Source organism: Aspergillus brasiliensis, assembly GCF_001889945.1.
Source record: "Aspergillus brasiliensis CBS 101740 unplaced genomic scaffold ASPBRscaffold_2, whole genome shotgun sequence".
NCBI classification, from domain to species: Eukaryota; Fungi; Ascomycota; class Eurotiomycetes; order Eurotiales; family Aspergillaceae; genus Aspergillus; species Aspergillus brasiliensis.
The window spans coordinates 3,769,649-3,787,470 of record NW_027137443.1 but is presented as its reverse complement, the minus strand read 5'-3'; the positions used below and the strand labels follow the sequence as shown (position 1 = coordinate 3,787,470).

Genomic DNA, 17,822 nt, shown 5'->3' with positions numbered 1-17,822 from the left:
ATGCCGTAATATCATATACAGGTCAATCTATCAATAAAAGGTTGCGTCTATATACTACACATGCTCTTAGGGACTTCCCACTTTGTAGAATAGAGTCTTTCTGTTCTTGAGTTCTATATGATTCAGTAAATCATTAGGCTCATCAGTATGAGTACAATCATAGATTACATAGGAGGAATAGTTATACAAATCAAATTATCTTAGATATTTATCAAATAAGTCAGAGGACTCATGGACTCTAAGGGCTTCACAATATGCTATTTGTGAGATACGATATTTCAAAGATCAAACTATTGTATAGTGGAATAGGGTGGGCGAACCGAGCGGGTGGATAAATCGATCTGGTTGTACATTAGTAGAGCTGTTTGACTACTCTGCCAGCCTACTGAATGATGGTCATTGCTCATGGGCTATTTTTGGACCAATTTTACCATATACAGCTGTCCCAACCTACCCCACTCTTGTGAAAGTGTAGTATCCACTGAGAGATGCGGGTATTGCGGGATTCAAGACCACAGGTTGTCACCAATTCAACTTTATCTAGGCCTAGGCTCATTGCCATTTTGTTGATGTCATGTTTAGCTACGTTATTCAGTGGCAATAGCCATGGAGCATCAAGGAATAGTATACAATAATCATTACAAGGATTCTGATATATTTAGATACAATGCCATTCGCACTGATAACATGGTTCACCAGATCATCCTCGATCTTTTTTCACCATTAACCGTCCTCACCTACCCGCAATATGCCGCTTGTCAAAATCGACCTTTTTAAAGGAGTACGCTCGCCAGAGGATATAAAGAAACTCGCCGACACCGTTCAGCAAGTCATGTTGGATCATTTCAACGCCCCCCCAAAGGACAGATATCAGGTATGTCAATGAAGTTGAGAATCTGACTTCGCGGTCAGGCATCATCATCTAGAGCCATTACTAAGCCCCTCGTCAGATCATCACCCAGCACGAAAGCTATGAGCTTATTTGCGAGGACACAAGTCTCGGATTCCCCCGAAGCAAGAACCTTGTCATTATTCAGATCTTACAGCAAGGCCGAGGGCCTGAGGAAAAGCAAGCTGTATACCAAAACCTGCACGCAGAGCTGGAAAAACATTGCGGTGTCTCGGGCACTGATCTGGTGGTCACCTGTATGGAGAACACACGTGCTGACTGGAGCTTTGGAATGGGGGAGGCACAATTTCTGACATCGAGACTGTAAGATCGCTTGACCTCATATACTTGGAATCTATATCTGTGTATTGTTGTAAAGTACACAAGCTGTTCAATAAACCTATATTTGCTTTTCAGTTTTCAAGCCCAAAGGCTCCCAGTGGCGACGCTGTGTGTGTGTGTGTGTATGTGTTTCATTAAATTTAATATAGAGAGCCTGGCATATACCCTTGCTATATAGATAGATACTCGGTGACCATGTAATAATTCCTCTGCACCTAGAACATATCGCAGACAATAGATTCTTTGTGTAGTTGATACATAGTAATTACCATATTATAGTCTGTTTGATACAGGAATATACTTGAATACTGGTCCATTGTTTATTAATATATATAAAGGTATAAGGCTATAATAGAGACTTTTCTCCTTTCTTATCTCTATAATAAACCATAGTCACTTTAGGTCTATTCTGAAAATAGATACTTCAGGATAAGTATTATATCTATCATAGGAATTAAACTTATAGTCATTATACTTTAACAAGGGTTCCCAATCGCTCGGTTTATATAGAGCTTTGCCTGATGACGTTCTACCACCACGCCACCTGCAAGCTAAAAAGGATCAATGGCTGCACTTTCCCGATACAATAAACGTAAATAATCTTAATTCGGAGGGGGAAGAAATTTGAATGGGCTTAATTTTCGTTATTGCCTCATATGATAAGGTACGGTCGATATAAGACGCCAGACGACAGATGCCTACTGGGGCTTGGTATATGGGTTTTGCTGTCAAGGAGCGATATTCAATTGACGTTCAACTAGTCTAGGAAGATGTACTTCAGCACATGCATCGAAGGATCAAAGAGGCAGGTAAGAGAAATATCTGAGTGAGGCCGAGACAGTGTCCAGTGCCATTGAAGGGAGGAGCCAATGACCGAATAGAGTATATGATCAGTTTACTGGATCGTGCGCGATTTCTGCACACATCCTCACAAATGACAAAACTTCTACCAGGTTACAGGGAGCTCAGTAACGCCCACATCCTTGTGAGCAGGCGTCCACTTTATTTCCGATTTGGGAATCGCCAATCTGAGGTTGGGAAGGGTCTGGAAGAGCACGGCTACCAGGCATATCAATATCAGCATGTCTTACCAACAAAAGAAAATCCTCGATATTAAGTGATGGTAGACTCACAGAAAACTTCTTCAAGTTCCGCCCGAGCAAGTCCCTCCGCGATGCAACGGTGATCACCCCAACCAAAACCGAGAGCTTGCTCAGTGCCGCGTTCACAAAACATATTGAAGGAGTTGGGGTCAGGGAACACGTCTGGATCTCGATTGGCAGCTTGATTGGAGGCTATGATGCCTTCACCCGCTTTGACGATCTGGAAACGTTTAATAACATGTATGTCATTGATGGAAGGACAGCTTCTCACATTGCCACCAAGCTCAATATCCACCTTTGCTACACGGCGAGTGGCAAATGACGACGCAGTATGGTAGCGGCAAAGCTCTTCGACAAAGGCCTTTGCCAACGAGGGGTCTTTGACCAGTCGAGAGCGTTGATCCGGGTTATCTAGCAAGGCGATGACGCCCTGTGCAATACACCATTAGGGAATTTTGTGATGTCGGACGAGAAGGATCACACTCACAAGAGAAATCGTGTTAATCATAGTCAGGTTACCAGCAACTAAGAGCAGGAACGATAACTGGACAACGTCCTGTCTCTCCAAGGTTCCTCGCTCAAGCTGGTCTTTGGCCAGGGAGCTCATCACATCATCGCCTGGGTTGGCGATCTTTTCGTCCAGGAGACGATCAAAGTATTTGAGAAGGTCCCTGAATAACACGACATGTAAGAAATGTTCTTCGCTTCCAGTATGCTCAAATCTGTGACTCACTCGTTGGCAGATTGTGCCGCACCCGCAGTGTTACTCCCATTAGTTCGAGTGGCATTGCAGTTGGTGAGGTATTCGAAGTCCTTATCTGGAATACCAATAATATCGTAAATTATCTGTCAAGTGTCATACTTTCGTCAGCTTTTAGAAGAATAGCCAAGGTGAACCTAGGCCACACGCACATGAGATGGGATAGGAAGAGCGAAGTTCTCAACCAAGTCTACGCTTCCCTGGTCCGCTTTGGCTTCAATGAGCTTTTCCAAGTATTTTTGGACGGTCTCCTTAATAAACCCTTTGCGGCTTTCAACGTACTCGGGGGTGAAGAACTTCGAGACCATAAACCTGATAACGTTATATTTGAAATTCTATGCGTTTAGGCAAGCGACGAACCTCTGGTGACCGTGGGCAGGTGGGTCCATGTCTACAAAGGTAGGACGGTTCTTGGCTGCCTTCTTTGCGCCTGCCGAGATCTCAGGAAATCCATCTCTCTGCCGTTCCTGTTCGGTGTCAAGTGTTAGCTGGTGGTTTGACTTTGTGGAAGAGACATGGGAGATTTACCTTCGACAAGCGTGGGTCAGTCAGAACATCACAAACGTCTTTATGCTTGACAACCATGTAAGGACATGAGCCATCGAACAGTTTGACCCTGGACACGGGGAATGATTTCAGGAGTTCTTGAAAGGATTCGGAAGGCTGATCACCCTTTTCTCCTCCTGGACGAGCAAAAGGGAACTCCATATGAGGATAACCGGCTGGACCTGCTGTGTCAGCACCTTTTAGCTGCTCTGATGTTGTGTATATGCCTACTTGATGCCATTCTGGGACCTTCAGATAATGAGCTATGCTTGGTGACCTCGAAAAGATGAATGCGTACAGTAGATGTGACTACAGACCTTCGTCTTTCAACGCTACCATATTTATATAATTATACTCCCCGTTGTAGCTCGCATAACGTCATTGCATTGTCGACATTCGGAGATGTAACGTGGTCCGGTTCTTGTCAATACATGCGTCTTCCAATAAAGCCGCAACAGTCGCTTCCAATGAGCCATTTGTCGATAATGACGGGGTTCACCTAGTCAAGCGATTCCCTGATTATGCCCTCGAAAGATCTCCTCCATGACGTACCTTGGGGCAAATACACCCTAGCTAACTAGAAGCCAACGGGTGAAGAAGGGTTCCAGGTTGAAGGCCAGCAACGGGAAATCTCGCCTGGGCCAGTGTCGGCTATTGCGGGACGGCTATTACGGAACAGGCCCTAATGGATGGACCACACACCTTCCAAGTTTACGGAGTACACCCACTGGTGGAGTTGAGCGGCATAATTTCTGTAACCTTAAACCTTGTTTGATTTGAAGAAAGAGTCCAATCTCTGTATGCCATCACTCCCTGGCATCTCACATATGTGATAAAGTCGAACGTTGCGTCGATGATGCAATAACTATGATACCTCCGAGGGATCGACGGCGGTGAAGAAGAATGAGCCCTCGAAAGTATAAAGACCTGAATAAGATAGTACACCTGAGTTTTGTTAATGCGCTTTATACCTTTCCAACGCGTCATTCTCGTGCTCCAGAATCTCGACCATAGCCAAGTAGGCGTCGTGATTCTCCAGAGATGAGGCAGCAGGCGTGTCTCGACGCCCAGAGCCGGTACCTGTGGCAGCTGGTGCACGAGCAAGATCGGAATAATGATCGGGATCGGACAACTTTGCGTGTATGCTCACTGTGGATGGCCAGCGAAGGGACAGATGAGGTTCGTGAGGAGACCCCTTACGGGCTTCAGTGTTTGGATAGGCCGTGGGTGGGAAGCGGTGTTATGACTGTCGGTCTTTCGGGAGATTACGCTAATGCTCGCCCACGACACTGCTTTTGGCATATCTCGAGCGTCGGTATTCGCGTTCAAAAATGAGCTATCTGACTGATTATTCGAAGACTATAATCATCGACTATTCAATAATTTAATAAAGGATGAAGACAGGATTGATTCAAAACCACAATGACAGATCTCGTTTCTTCGCAGTGTATAGTATCCTGCAGCTCACGCAAAGACACTCTGACCGAAGGCTATCTATCCACGGGTAACTAAGAAGTTTATCAAGGCAGGGCAAGATCAAATTCGTCGACCCGAATCCCCCCCTTCCCCGTTCGTCTCTAATACCCCTGAGCAGTACAGAACCTCTGTGTAGCCTTACCTGTCAATAGCCGATAGCATATTCACTCAGTATCAAAACCATATGCCTTCCATTCACGCGTCACCTTGTTCTGGATATCAGAGGGGTAAGATCCTCGGAAAGAACCTTCTTTCCAGCATAGTTTCTCATCCACGAACTCGCAAGGAAACATGCAGCAGCGCACAACCTTCGGGTGATTGCCATGCTCCGGCTTGATGCCATACCCGACGTACGGGATCAAGGGAATATTTCCATATTCGTGGAAAAAGAATTCATTCGTCAAAGGCTGGCAGCGAGTAGATTCTGCCCAGATTACGTCTCGTAGATCCGTCGGGTCGATGTCTTCACCAACTAGATATAATTTCGGGATATACCAGCCGGGCTTTGATCCAAAAACAATATGGCCCACCTGTTTGCTGAAGTCTTGGATGTTTGTGTGCAAGGTTCTCAATCTCTGCCGGTCAACCTGAAGGACAAACCACAGACAATGGGACTCAAAGGGACACCAAACCATCTTAATGGGCAGTCCTGCGGCTTGACACACATTCAGAACTTCGGCAGCTTGCATTATGCCCCATACAGTGTGATTTTCTTCCGTAGCTCTTCCTGCCACACAAAGTGGCAAGATCGGATCATGTCTGTATGTAATGGCATTCACCTTGAAGAGGGGCTTGTTCTTTGCCTCTCCTGGGAAGATCATACCATGATACTCCGCCATTGGGCCTTCAGGGCCAACTTCGGTAGTAGACACCACACCTTGGTTGTGATATCTAAGTTAGCAGGATCCTATATGAGCTCAAATGTTCAGAATGAAACTTACCTTCGAGAACGAATTCTGCATTCATAGGAACATGGAGGTCGTTCGTCTCGCACTTCACCACTTTCACGGGTTTTCCTGACAACGCGCCGACGAACCCAGCTTCATCCGTCCACTTGGGAATTGGCATGCCACCTGCCATGATGGCAGCTGGAGGGACTCCAAAGCAAAGAGCCCATGGCATGTCCTGCCCTTTCTCTTTCCACATCTGCCATATGACACCAATGTCCTGTTTTGGAATGACAGGTCCAACAAGTGACCGTTTATCATGAACCATCCCCCGAGTGATTGACCAATTAGTCCAACGCCCATCGGGGGTTTTCACGATATGCATACCAAAGGTTTGCAGGAATTTCCCACCGTCTGCGTCGTGATGGAAGGGGACTGGGAGAGCCGTCAGGTCGATCTCGTCGCCAAAGAGTTTGTACTGTTTAACGGGTGCTTGATCAGGCGGAACTTCGATTGGAGTCAAAGGCAACATGGTTTTGCACTTGTTGATCTTGTTGATAATTTCTTCGCCAGTCGCAGTAGAATGTAGCCCCAGCGACTTTGCGATACGGCCGAATCGATGGCCAGGAACGCGACTCAACCCAACGGGAGCTCCTAGAATGCGAAAGAGACCGCTACCCTGACGGCCCCTAACATTTTGAAACAGGGGGGCCTTCTCCTCGGTCTCGTAGACTTTGCGCGTAATAGCCGCAACTTCCAGGTGGGGGTCAACCGCTTTGTCGATGATGATCAGGTCATTTTCATCTTCCAGCTCTTTGATGAATTGGCGAAAGTCTTCTGCCGCACCCACTGTTTCGACTCTGGACGTCTCCATTGCTGTAGAAGAGTTGGGCTTGAGAAATGATAAGAGTGTATATTAGCAATGTACTTCGCACCCTTATATACATGAATCCTGTGCCGCTCCCCTAAATTAGTGCCGAATATCCCGCCGTGGAAGCCAGCCAATGTAGGAAGTACGGTCTATACATTGCGTAGTGTATGATCTCACGGCGGAATCGAAAGGGCTAATTTGATTGGCCAGGGTTTGATTTTACATGTGCGGGCGGATTCCCCAATTTGGGGTACGGGGCTCGTCGCCTGCGAAACACTCGCGGTTAATGTTGACGTAACAGAGAAAACAGATTGGAGCTCCAATTCGGAGAGGTTTTCGGTATACGGCATTGGATGACCCTCTAACAACGGCCGAGGTAAGTCCTTTGGGGTTATAGTCTCCATCATCACTGCCCAATAATCGTAGAAGGCATTCTCAACGATTCAGTGGACGATAATATCTGGTCAGTATCACCTCATACGAACCTCGTGCTACCTTCATATTGAGCTGAATCCTCCACAGATCCCAGAATACTGTCTTACTTCTCAACATGGACATCCATGCCTCCCAGGAAAGCGTTTCCACCTCGGTCTTGGGAGAAAGCCAGCCCAAGCGTTCCCAGCGGCGCAGAGTTGTCGTTGCTATCACAGGAGCGACGGGGTCCATCTTTGGGATTAAAGTGCTTATCAGTCTTCGTCACCTGAACGTTGAATCTCATCTTATTATCAGCAAATGGGCCGAAGCAACAATCAAATACGAAACTGATTACACAATTGCCAATGTCCGCGCATTGGCGGATTATGTTTATAATGTCCACGATATGGCAGCCCCGATATCCAGCGGCTCTTTCCGTGTCGATGGGATGATTGTTGCACCATGCAGCGTGAAAACGCTTGCGGCCATAAATTCCGGGGTTTGCAACGATCTGGTTTCCCGGGCTGCAGATGTGATGTTGAAAGAGCGGCGCAGGCTAGTTCTTGCTCTCAGGGAAACCCCCCTGAGTCTAATACATCTGCAAAACATGACGTCCGTGACCCAAGCTGGTGCCATTATCTTCCCACCCGTGCCCGCATTCTATATAAGACCATCTTCAATTGACGACATGGTCGACCACAGCGTGGGACGGATGCTGGATCTTTTTGACCTGGATACAGCTGGGTTCGAACGATGGGAAGGATGGAAAAGAGATTGACGCATTCTCCTTCCACAGCCGATTGTCCTTTTTGAAGCCTTGAGATCCATGTCTTTCCACATTGCAACCTTAAGAGCAATATCAGAATATAAAAAGCAAACTGGTACACTCCATCTTTCTACTCTCCGAATTTAAATCTCGCCATCACCTCTGGGCCTTTTGGTCTATTTTACGAGAGCAATGTCTTGGATAAATCATATCTACCCCACAAGTAATCGCGCAGACTTCTTTCAATGTCCTTGGAGTTGATTCAAGGGCGTCAATACCCAATTACGGAAAGCCATGTTTGGTCATTGCTTTGTATTCCCCAGCTTAATAGAGATATTCACCACATCAATAAGGCCCGGAAACCGAGTAGTATGTAAGGAAGTATTTACAAGTCCTTTGCAGTCATCTGGCATCTTCCAGTCCGACCCAGCCGATTGTCTAACATCGATTTGCTACGGGAGGCAGGCATCGCCTAACTTGGAATCACCGAAAAAGTCGCGTCCACATAATTCCCATTTTATTCCAGAACAGCGATTCTAGTCCGTCCCAAGCCACTCAAACTAACTGGGTGGAAATAGTATTGAATTATGCCCTATCACGAGTAGACAAACTGCACAATTCGTAGCCGAGCCAACCGTCCTACACTTAGTCGCCTTGAAACGCAGTTCGCACATTCTTCAGTTGCACACATATCGATGCTTACCTTTCATCCAACTGATATCAAATCCAAGTAAAGATTAGATCAACCAATTCCATTGATAACTAATCAATAGTACCACGTGACCAATATAAGATGACCGATATATTTCTGAACCGACAGCTTTACCGCTCAAGGTGGCTAAGGAAGGTTGTTTCAGGGTCGGCTCCTGGTCTCAGCAGTTGCAGATGATTCAACAACCTGGGTAAGCGTTATTGTTCCTCGTTCTCCGGTTCAAGTTGTAAAACCTTTGCGTGCAACAACTAGCTAGCCCTCGCCAAGTCATCGTACCCTTCAGCGCGCCTCACTGCGCAACCTTAGATAGCAATCCAACACACTCAACCCTTTCTGCCTTTTTAGCCTTCTGCTGGTAAAGCTACCACAACAAGTAAAACCATGGATACAGGCGGAACAAAAACTGTGCCACAAGAACCCCATTAGAATTGCAGAAAAGGCCATCTTAAGCGAATGGAGGCAGGATTGATACGGCTTGGCACCCAGATTGAGGGCGAGAGAACAATAGCGAGGCGGTCTTGATTCTTCCCGCCACCCGCACATTGACCCAAGCTTCTGTCAATCCAAACAGCTCATTCGCTCTTCATGCTCGAGTTGTCGTTCGCTATGGTTTCTATTGTCGCTCTCCTCGTAATTTGAAATTTAAACATCAGTTCTTTGTTTGCTTCTAGAGACTAATCATCGTTGGTCCTTGCCAACAAGCTAAATGGCGCTATGTACCCTGCTCCCGCTCCCGTTCGATCTTCATACATTGGCTTTCGTTGATATTTCCTGACACCTTTCTTTTCCTACCAAAGATGTCTCAAAAGCCTACTGTCCTCATTACCGGCTGTTCCGATGGCGGTCTCGGCTCTCACCTCGCCCTCCAATTTCAGACAGCCGGATGGCGCGTCTTTGCCACGGCCCGAAATCTGTCCAAGCTGAAGGAGGCCAAGAAGTCAGGCCTTGAAATACTCCATCTCGACACCCTATCTGACGACTCCATTCGCAAATGCGTTGCTGAGGTTGGCGAGCTGACCGGTGGGTCACTGGATGCGCTGGTCAATAACGCTGGTGCGGGATACTCAATGCCCGTCATGGACATCGATATTCAAAAGGGGCGTGAACTTTTCGAGCTCAATGTCTGGTCTATCATCAGTGTGACGCGGGCCTTTCTTCCACTCCTTATGAGATCGACTCGTGATGGCGGCGCCCTGCTCGTAAACCACGGCTCTCTCTCTGGAACCATTGCAGCCACGGGTCCCTTTGCAGGAGTATACAACGCCTCCAAGGCAGCGGCAGCGAGCTTTACGGAGAATCTACGTCTCGAGCTCCAGCCGTGGAATATCAGAGTCATCAACCTGCTCACGGGGGCTGTCCGATCCAACTTCCACGTCAATGCCCCACGCCCCGAGTTGCCGCCACACTCGCTATTCATTATTGCCAAGGATATCGTTGAACAGGCTATGGATAATTCAGATGATTCTGGTGATACTGATCCTGCCACGTGGGCGCGCCAGGTTGTCCAGGAGCTCAGCAAACGCAGCCCAGCGTATTGGATCTGGCGCGGCAAATTCTCGACGCTGATAAGGCTGGGTAATCTTCTGCCGCTGGGATTCTTCGATCGCACCATGAAGAAAATGGTAGGGCTAGACGTTGTCGAACAAAGGGTGAGGCAGAAGCAAAGATCTCCTTGAGGAAAAGATCGGCAGTTGATGGGTGCCTGTAGTAGCAGTAGCCATGTTAGTTATATAAGGCAATGTTAGTCATGCCTGCCCTCAGAGCAGAATATCAAGATTATACTTTGGTATCTCTTTACTCTCTCCTAACATTTATATTAAACCTTAATAGCCATGAATAGGGCTGGGCCTTGTTGTATGATCTTGTCAGAGCCAATCATTTGTTTTTTTTTTTTTTTTTTTTTTTTTTTTTTTTTTTTTTTTTTTTTTTTTTTTTGGTTGATTTTCTTTCGGTCGAGCACAAATATTTTCCCGTTCTGTCAGTGTTTAGTCCCTGTTTGTACGATGTCTGATGATCAGGTTGGGATTGGAAGCAAAGTTATTGAAGGGATACAGTTACGATTTGCGACAGGAATATAAATAAGTGCGGCGGTGTCGGACCGGAGCTGGAAAACAGTTATGATAGAGTCAGAGACTTCCTGATTCAGAATAAGCTCATACACATGATCTCATATTTGAAGAGCTCATAGTTTTACGTGATCTGCAAGCTGTTGTATCAAGTAGGGGGGAAACCCCTCAAACATCCCTGAATCACCTCGTTACCGAGCATAATAATCCATAAATCACCATCGGGGAGCGGTGTTGCTCACGTGACTCGAGGCAACCTCATCTTCTTGCCTGGGGCATCTTTCTTCTGGCACGCGTCTCGCTCCCACCGCTGCGCCCCTGGGGCCATTGCTCCTGTCATCACTTACATCCATCACTTATTGTTTATTAGCCAAGAAGTGGCCGTCACATTCAAGTAGGCCCATGCATCTAGCCTTGAACAAAGTCCATATTTCATCAAATCTATGAAGACTCGGGAGAAGAGATGTAACGCCAAAGAAAAGTATCCTCTTTCAGAGGCCCCAGCTTACTTGCATTTAGTCAAATAAACAGAAATGAACAGCTCCATTATATGAAACTACCTTATGTTCAACAACGGGTCGTTGGGTGTGAGAAATTCTAAATCCCCATACGAGCCGCCGCGCAACGCTTTCGTCCCAACTATCCACTTCGATCGATAATTGGAGAGAAGCTTTTGAAGCTCCATATCGCTGTTGTGTGTCCTTTAACCGTCACGGTAGCGCATTCCCGCCGCGGGTATGAGTATCTCGCCTCCTCCCACCCCACCATCGAGGGCTCCGAGAAATGATGAGCGGAGATTTGAAACTATTACGTTGCCCTGCGAATGGATCGAGGATTACCATCCAGGTGGTTATCATCCCGTCATTCTCGGCGACGTCTTCAATAATGGCCAGTACAAGGTCATCCGAAAGCTGGGTGAGGGCTCATACTCAACGGTTTGGCTCGCTCGTGACCTGAAGTACGTTCCTCTTTAGCGTTCCCAGCTCGCCATGCTGTATGTGGTCGTTACTAAAGCCTTCCAGAAAAAGTAGATATGTCGCTCTGAAGGTTCTTGTGTCAGAACTCTCTGAATCGACAGCAGAGCTAAGCGTCCTACGACACATCATCAAAGCCGCGCCGGTAGAAGCCGCCGGCTACATAACGCGACTGCTAGGCGAGTTTGAACACCGCGGTCCTAATGGTGTTCACAAATGTCTGGTATTCGAGCCCATGGGTCCAAGTGTCAATTCTATGGTCGAGGAGCTACCACAGTTTAAGCCTCGGAAGTGGGGAATGAGAATACGCTATCCGCCTTGGATGGCAAAGAGCATTTTGAAGCAATCCCTCGAGGCTCTGGCATTTTTGCACCAAAATGGCATCGCGCATGGAGATTTCCAGCCAGGAAACATCCTCTTTACTCTTAAGGACATCGATTCAACACCCGAGGATGTGCTCCGTCAAAAGGAAGATATAGAAGCCGAATCAATCTCGCCCCCAGTAAAGAGGCTAGATGGCAAAGAGGATAGATGGGCGCCTCGATATCTTTGTGTTGCGCAGCCACTGGCTCCCTTTACCAATTACGCTGAAAATTTCAGGGTGAAATTGTCCGATATGGGCGGTGGTGAGTCCCTCACGCTTTGAGTATCTCTTTCCTGTGACGATTCTTCATGCTCATTTTTGCTCTCCATGAACAGCATATTTCTTCACAGATCCACCAACAAAGCCTGTTACCCCTATGGGCCTTCGGGCGCCGGAGTTGGTTCTTACTGGGGCTGTCAATAACACCCTTGATGTTTGGAGTTTCGGCTGCCTTGTCTTTGAGCTTATCTCTGGAGAGCCCCTGTTCTGCGTACCAGCATCCAAGTATGAAGATGATGATCATATTCTCTCCTTTATAGACCGGCTAGGTCCCCTTCCCGACGACTTATTCAAGCATTGGAAGAACTCCTCACTTTACTTTACACCCGAGAGGAAGCTGTTCAATTGCCAACTTGGGGGAGTCGCTCCGGGCAAGGAACCGCTTATGATCGACCAGATATCCATGGAGGAACAGTTCGATTCGACCAATCCGGATATTGATGGGAAGGAAGCCGACGAAGTGAAAGCGCTCATTGGATGGATTTTACAATATGATCCCGCCAAGAGGCCATCCCCTGCAGAGATTCTGGCTCATCCATGGTTCCGCAGCATTGATGTTGGGCGCAACTAATTAGAATTGTGTCTGGTGTTGTCCTCATCTTTCGCATGGTAGTACTCTACTAATGGGCTCTCCTATGCTGTCTTAGACTACTGAGAAATATCAACCGAACGCTCTGAAAGTGCATATCAAGGGTACGGTTTTGTACTAAAGAGCGTAACATCACAAGTAGTCAATGTTTCTTAGATACTTTCGAGCCTCACTCCATCTAACTATCACCTGTAACTTACAACCTAGGAATGCACCTCCCTTCTTGTGGGAGCAGTTAGCTACCCAGTTAAGTTAGTATAGTACTATTACTAGCGTCTGCGTTATACTCACAACGAGCGAGCAGGTCCGGTTGGGAGGGTTTAGTTACCTTCTCAGCGACGTCATACGACCACTTCGCATGACCCGATTATGCTCATCAAATTAAATTAAAAAAAAATCACTCCTATATCAAATTCATGAGTTGCATGCGTGTCAATTATCACGATATCAGTTCACATAGCATATCCACACCAAAGGAAACTCAAATATCTCCCCTAGCTATACGCTCTGACACCGCTTAGGTGCTGCTGAGAGTGTTACCAGCGTCCGAGGGAACGCTACTCTCCATCGAAGAGGCGGAGGCCGCAGAGACAATGGTCAAGTCCTCAAAATCAACAAAGAATCCATCGTCATCGTAGTCAAAAGAACCAGAGCTAGTGTAAGCATTGGTCACACACTCTCTACCCAGGTATGTCTCGCATTGGCTAAGATCGGCTGACTCGGAGCTGAAGAGCTGACCAACAAAGCCGCTGGCCACAATAGTTGGGACATTGTTGAACACGTTGCCTTCGTAAAGTCCCATGCCGTTGTCGGTGCCTTCGATGGCGTGTCCGCTGTTATCTTCCCACACATTGTTGACTGCGTGGAAGAGTGTATTGCCGCTGAGGGCGGGACTGCGGCCGGATGTGTAGTAGACATAGTTTTCTATATTGCCATTAGTATCGGCAAGCAAGAGGCAAAGGCAGCAGTTGACACTCACTGTAAAAGGTGATTAGGTCACTGGAGCCGACCAGCTCGAGGCCCCAGTACGTGTGTCCATCGCAAGTAGCAGAGTAGTCAGTCTTCCCGTTGATGAAGCTATTGGAGATGGTGATAGCGTTGTCGCTCTCTTCTCCAAAGCTATAGTGCTGGCGGCCTAGTGAGGAGGTGGTGACATGGTCGATCCAGATCTGATTGGTGTCGGAAAACACAAGAGCATCTCCTCCCCAAACATACTTCGGGTTGAGGTTGGTGATCTCGATGTTCTGAATGATGATGTTGGAGACGCCCACAAACCGCAGGCCCTTGCCATTGAGCACAGCGTCAGTCCCTTTGCCGACCAGGGTTTTGTCGGAGGCGACATTGATGCCCTCGACGCCCGCAACGTCAATGGTCACGTCGTAGGTCGAGGTGTCACCGCATCCACTCAGTGTATTGAGAAGGGCCTGTCCGCCGTTATCCGGCGTGCAATCATAGATGTTACAGGCCTGCAGGGTTTCCGTGCCCTCAGACCCAACGAAGTCGAAGGTGCCCTCGATAACGATGTTCTGGGGCGAAGAGGAGGTGAGGTACTCTTTCAGCTCGTCGATCGTTGTCGGATAGACCGGAGTCGCGTCCCCTCCTCCCGTCACGCCCGCCGCGAAGCCAGGAGCAGTTCCGGAGACAATGGAGGACTGCGCTTTGGCGTGATGCGCGACAGCCATCAAGGCCACGATCGTGGAAGGAAGGTAGGACCTCATATTGAGAAGTCGGGTATGCCCTGAACGATGTTTTTGGATGTGTCTGTGAGTAGCCGTGGAGGAGATTCTCTACAATGTATTTATGCGCCTAGCATGTCTATTGAAGAACATTCACATGCCGCTATTTTGGACAGTCGTGCCTTCAGCCACTATATCAAAAACTCTATCCCCTTGGCCGTCAATCCTCTTATTTCCCAGACAAACAACTAATGGGTTTACATGTTAAGTCCACCAATGTAGTCCCAGCAAGTGGGCATGCGTTCTTCAGCGGGATATGCTAGCTGCAGGATTGAGGTCATGTCCCTTCAATTTTCCGCTGGTCAGACAGTGTCAACCCGAATGGTGTAGGGGTTGCGAGCACGATGCGGACAGTGCTCCGTGCCAACCGCCGGTTCCCTCGTCTCGAGTCTCGGAATTCCCGTGTTTCAACCCACTAGTCATGCACTGAGGGTCCAGTCTGAGCTTTCTTATCCAGAGAACTCTCTTCGGCGTCGCGCTTGGGGCAATATTAACGCCGAATGCCGGTGCATCTAGTCTAGTGCCGGTCTAAAGCAACTGAATAGGCTGGGATCAACATCATATAGCTACTATCCTCCGAGCGGACTCCGTGATCCGTACTCCGTAGTATGGATAGAATGGCTCGGTAGTTAATGCCGTGACGGTTAGCGGGGCGCCAAGCATGGACCCTCAGCACAACTGACTCGCTCAGGGGCATGTCAAACCTAGTGGCGCTTAGTTGTTTGAGCATTGCCCATGCAATTCAAGGGTAGCTTCTCCTCTTTTCCTTAGGGGTCATACTTTGCGGGACCCGCAGGTATGGATCTTCGCAATGATAGCATTATCAGTTGATACTCTGTTCACTTTAATGTCTCTGAAGTCATTGGCATGAGCCCACCAAGCACAGACACTGGCAATATGATTTTCCATTCCCTGTTGCATAAAGGCCATAAGCGCTAAGACGTGTCTGAAAAGCTCCTGTGGAGAATGGGTGTATCAGGATCACAGTGCCACCGGAGATCCTCCAAACAGTTAACGCCGGGAGACATGACTCGGGCTCTCCACCCAAGTCGGGGAATTGACGATATGATGTTGGTTTCTCCGCTGACAAATGTCTTTTCACATCATTTAAGTTACTTCACTAGTCTACAATGTCCATGCCAGTTGTGAATTCCATGTCATACGTTGACTGCAAATATATTGCTCACATAGGAGCTAAGATGCGGCATTTGGGATTTCAACTATACTTGGTCAATTTGATACCATCAGTAATTCCCGCACCACAGGCCCTTACGGCTTTGGGTATACATCCCCCACGATCCTGATCAAATACAATGTCTTATTTTTCACCGATGGAGAAGTTCATGGTCCATGCCATCCAGACCTCTCCAACCACTCCTCAAATGTACTAGCCCGTACTCCAAGATCCGCGTAGGAGCGATCCTCTTGGGGGTCCATGGTGCCGTAGCAAACCTTCTCATCTGGCGCAACGGTAATCCATTCCATCATCTGCCTGATATCCTCTTCATAGCCCTTGCCTACCGTACGGGCAACTGTGGCACCCCAGTCATCCAGGGTGATGGGGTCATATATTGCTGATTGAGATCGCATGGTCGAGAATATGGCCGAGAAATCGGCAAACCGGATCTTAGGACCAACGACGGGGTAGACTTTTGAGGCGGTCCGTTCAGGTCCCAAAGCAAACACTTCTACATGATCAATGACCGTTAGCGACCATCGCAAGATAGATGGGGTGGTAGTCAGTTTGACTTGCCAGCTGCATATACACCGATATCATAGCTTGGATCTGTCCAGTCTGCGGCTTTGTCGCCAGGAACCGGCGGACAGAAACGGGCGGTCCCGTCTTCTGCACAATAAAGATCATCAGTATTGCCCTAAGTTTGCCTGTAGGATCATATATGCCTACCATTTCGCCGACAGTACTGCGCCCACTGTACATTCGTGTAAAACAACCCTTCGCGTGTCAGCCCAAGCCCTAAAACATCGGTTCTCCTCGGGACGAGCTACTCACCAGGCCGTAAAGCCGTCACAGCGGCCAGCTCCCTCCTTGCTAATTGCTCAATCTGAAATTTATGGTCGAAATGAAATACCTTCTGAAACCGCCCCTTACTCGCCTCCGCGATATTGGGTAGACTGCTGATGACAAAGTGATGCACTCCGGATACCTCGGCGGCGGCCACGATATTTCGTCCCGCTACCAGCTCATGCTTCATGTCCTCTTCGGTTTCGATCATTTGCCGGGGGAGGCGATTATTCGTGACTGCAAACACCCCCCAGACACTGTCAAAGGCACGCTCTAGGCTTGTGACGTCATATACGTCGCCAGGCACGATCTCGAGCCGGCCGGAGGCATGTTCTTCGGGATAAGCGGCGCGGAGTCGTTCTGCTTGGGGGGAACTCGGGTCGCGTGTCACAGCACGGATGCTGAAGGGGGCCGAGTGAGGCGGGTTTTGGTGCAATAAGGCGCGGACGACGCCGCTCCCTTGGTTGCCCGTTGCGCCGAGTACGGCAATCGTGCGCGGGGTCATCGATGTTATCATGGTTGAGGATCAGTTGTTTGGTTCAGGATGGGTGCGATTTCGCGGTGGACAGTGAGACGAAAGCTCCGAGTTAAGAAGTCCCGCGGCGGGGCGATAAATGATTCAGCATCTTCAAAAGGTTGACTTGGCTAGTCATGCTAAAGTAAATGGGAATCAAGCGTGGTCGGAATTACGGATCTAGATGTGCATATATCGGGGAGCAAACCCCACCCTTCAAACCAACCACGATGTCATTTGTGACGTTGAAGCAAGCAATGAACTGCCGAGAGAAGCACAAGGACCCAGATTGTCTAGGAAATGCCAGGGAAATCAAAGTGGACGGACAGAATGCTGCTTATTCATACATCCGGCTAGTGACGGACTAGTCAGATATGGATATGCCGAGGATGTTGTGAGCAGCTCGGAAGTGGGCGAGCGAGTCACTGCCGATGAAGCTGATTCTGCCTCATGCTGGCCACTACCACAAAGATGGAGCTATTGAACTTGTCTTGAGTACAGTAATCGGTAT

The 17,822-nt window shown here is 48.1% G+C and overlaps 8 protein-coding genes across 8 annotated transcripts; 4 read left to right on the top strand and 4 right to left on the bottom strand.

The window, feature by feature from the left end:
- Window positions 1-748: 748 nt before the first annotated feature.
- Window positions 749-1,217, top strand: ASPBRDRAFT_192842 (tautomerase family protein; the record flags this gene model as incomplete). The annotated part of the gene is made up of 2 exons (XM_067620534.1): window positions 749-874; window positions 951-1,217. The coding sequence occupies 2 exons, from the start codon at window positions 749-751 to the stop codon at window positions 1,215-1,217; spliced, it is 393 nt and encodes a 130-aa protein (XP_067483976.1).
- A 716-nt stretch (window positions 1,218-1,933) lies between these two features.
- On the bottom strand, window positions 1,934-3,805 carry ASPBRDRAFT_665458 (cytochrome P450; the record flags this gene model as incomplete). Its single annotated transcript, XM_067628728.1, has 8 exons — window positions 1,934-2,290; window positions 2,365-2,554; window positions 2,606-2,764; window positions 2,822-3,005; window positions 3,068-3,180; window positions 3,247-3,406; window positions 3,455-3,561; window positions 3,623-3,805. The coding sequence occupies 8 exons, from the start codon at window positions 3,800-3,802 to the stop codon at window positions 2,178-2,180; spliced, it is 1,206 nt and encodes a 401-aa protein (XP_067483975.1). The 3' UTR covers window positions 1,934-2,177.
- A 1,233-nt stretch (window positions 3,806-5,038) lies between these two features.
- Window positions 5,039-6,877, bottom strand: ASPBRDRAFT_62820 (UbiD family decarboxylase; the record flags this gene model as incomplete). The annotated part of the gene is made up of 2 exons (XM_067628391.1): window positions 5,039-5,993; window positions 6,058-6,877. The coding sequence occupies 2 exons, from the start codon at window positions 6,875-6,877 to the stop codon at window positions 5,281-5,283; spliced, it is 1,533 nt and encodes a 510-aa protein (XP_067483974.1). The 3' UTR covers window positions 5,039-5,280.
- A 228-nt stretch (window positions 6,878-7,105) lies between these two features.
- ASPBRDRAFT_417223 (UbiX family flavin prenyltransferase) lies at window positions 7,106-8,166 on the top strand. The gene is made up of 2 exons (XM_067624635.1): window positions 7,106-7,337; window positions 7,397-8,166. The coding sequence occupies exon 2, from the start codon at window positions 7,425-7,427 to the stop codon at window positions 8,064-8,066; it is 642 nt and encodes a 213-aa protein (XP_067483973.1). The 5' UTR covers window positions 7,106-7,337; window positions 7,397-7,424; the 3' UTR covers window positions 8,067-8,166.
- A 1,397-nt stretch (window positions 8,167-9,563) lies between these two features.
- On the top strand, window positions 9,564-10,442 carry ASPBRDRAFT_116438 (SDR family oxidoreductase; the record flags this gene model as incomplete). The annotated part of the gene is made up of 1 exon (XM_067616981.1): window positions 9,564-10,442. The coding sequence occupies one exon, from the start codon at window positions 9,564-9,566 to the stop codon at window positions 10,440-10,442; it is 879 nt and encodes a 292-aa protein (XP_067483972.1).
- Window positions 10,443-11,157: 715 nt separating this feature from the next.
- Window positions 11,158-13,166, top strand: ASPBRDRAFT_62818 (serine/threonine-protein kinase). The gene is made up of 4 exons (XM_067628390.1): window positions 11,158-11,297; window positions 11,352-11,790; window positions 11,855-12,432; window positions 12,506-13,166. Exons 2-4 carry the CDS (start codon window positions 11,570-11,572, stop codon window positions 13,018-13,020), a joined length of 1,314 nt encoding a protein of 437 aa, XP_067483971.1. The 5' UTR covers window positions 11,158-11,297; window positions 11,352-11,569; the 3' UTR covers window positions 13,021-13,166.
- Window positions 13,167-13,555: 389 nt separating this feature from the next.
- On the bottom strand, window positions 13,556-14,720 carry ASPBRDRAFT_117133 (polysaccharide lyase family 1 protein; the record flags this gene model as incomplete). Its single annotated transcript, XM_067617055.1, has 2 exons — window positions 13,556-13,962; window positions 14,018-14,720. The coding sequence occupies 2 exons, from the start codon at window positions 14,718-14,720 to the stop codon at window positions 13,556-13,558; spliced, it is 1,110 nt and encodes a 369-aa protein (XP_067483970.1).
- Window positions 14,721-15,750: 1,030 nt separating this feature from the next.
- Window positions 15,751-17,599, bottom strand: ASPBRDRAFT_72591 (uncharacterized protein). The gene is made up of 4 exons (XM_067629175.1): window positions 16,786-17,599; window positions 16,681-16,728; window positions 16,528-16,620; window positions 15,751-16,462 (listed from the first exon to the last, which is right to left on the bottom strand). The coding sequence occupies exons 1-4, from the start codon at window positions 17,312-17,314 to the stop codon at window positions 16,116-16,118; spliced, it is 1,017 nt and encodes a 338-aa protein (XP_067483969.1). The 5' UTR covers window positions 17,315-17,599; the 3' UTR covers window positions 15,751-16,115.
- Between the last annotated feature and the right edge of the window lie 223 nt (window positions 17,600-17,822).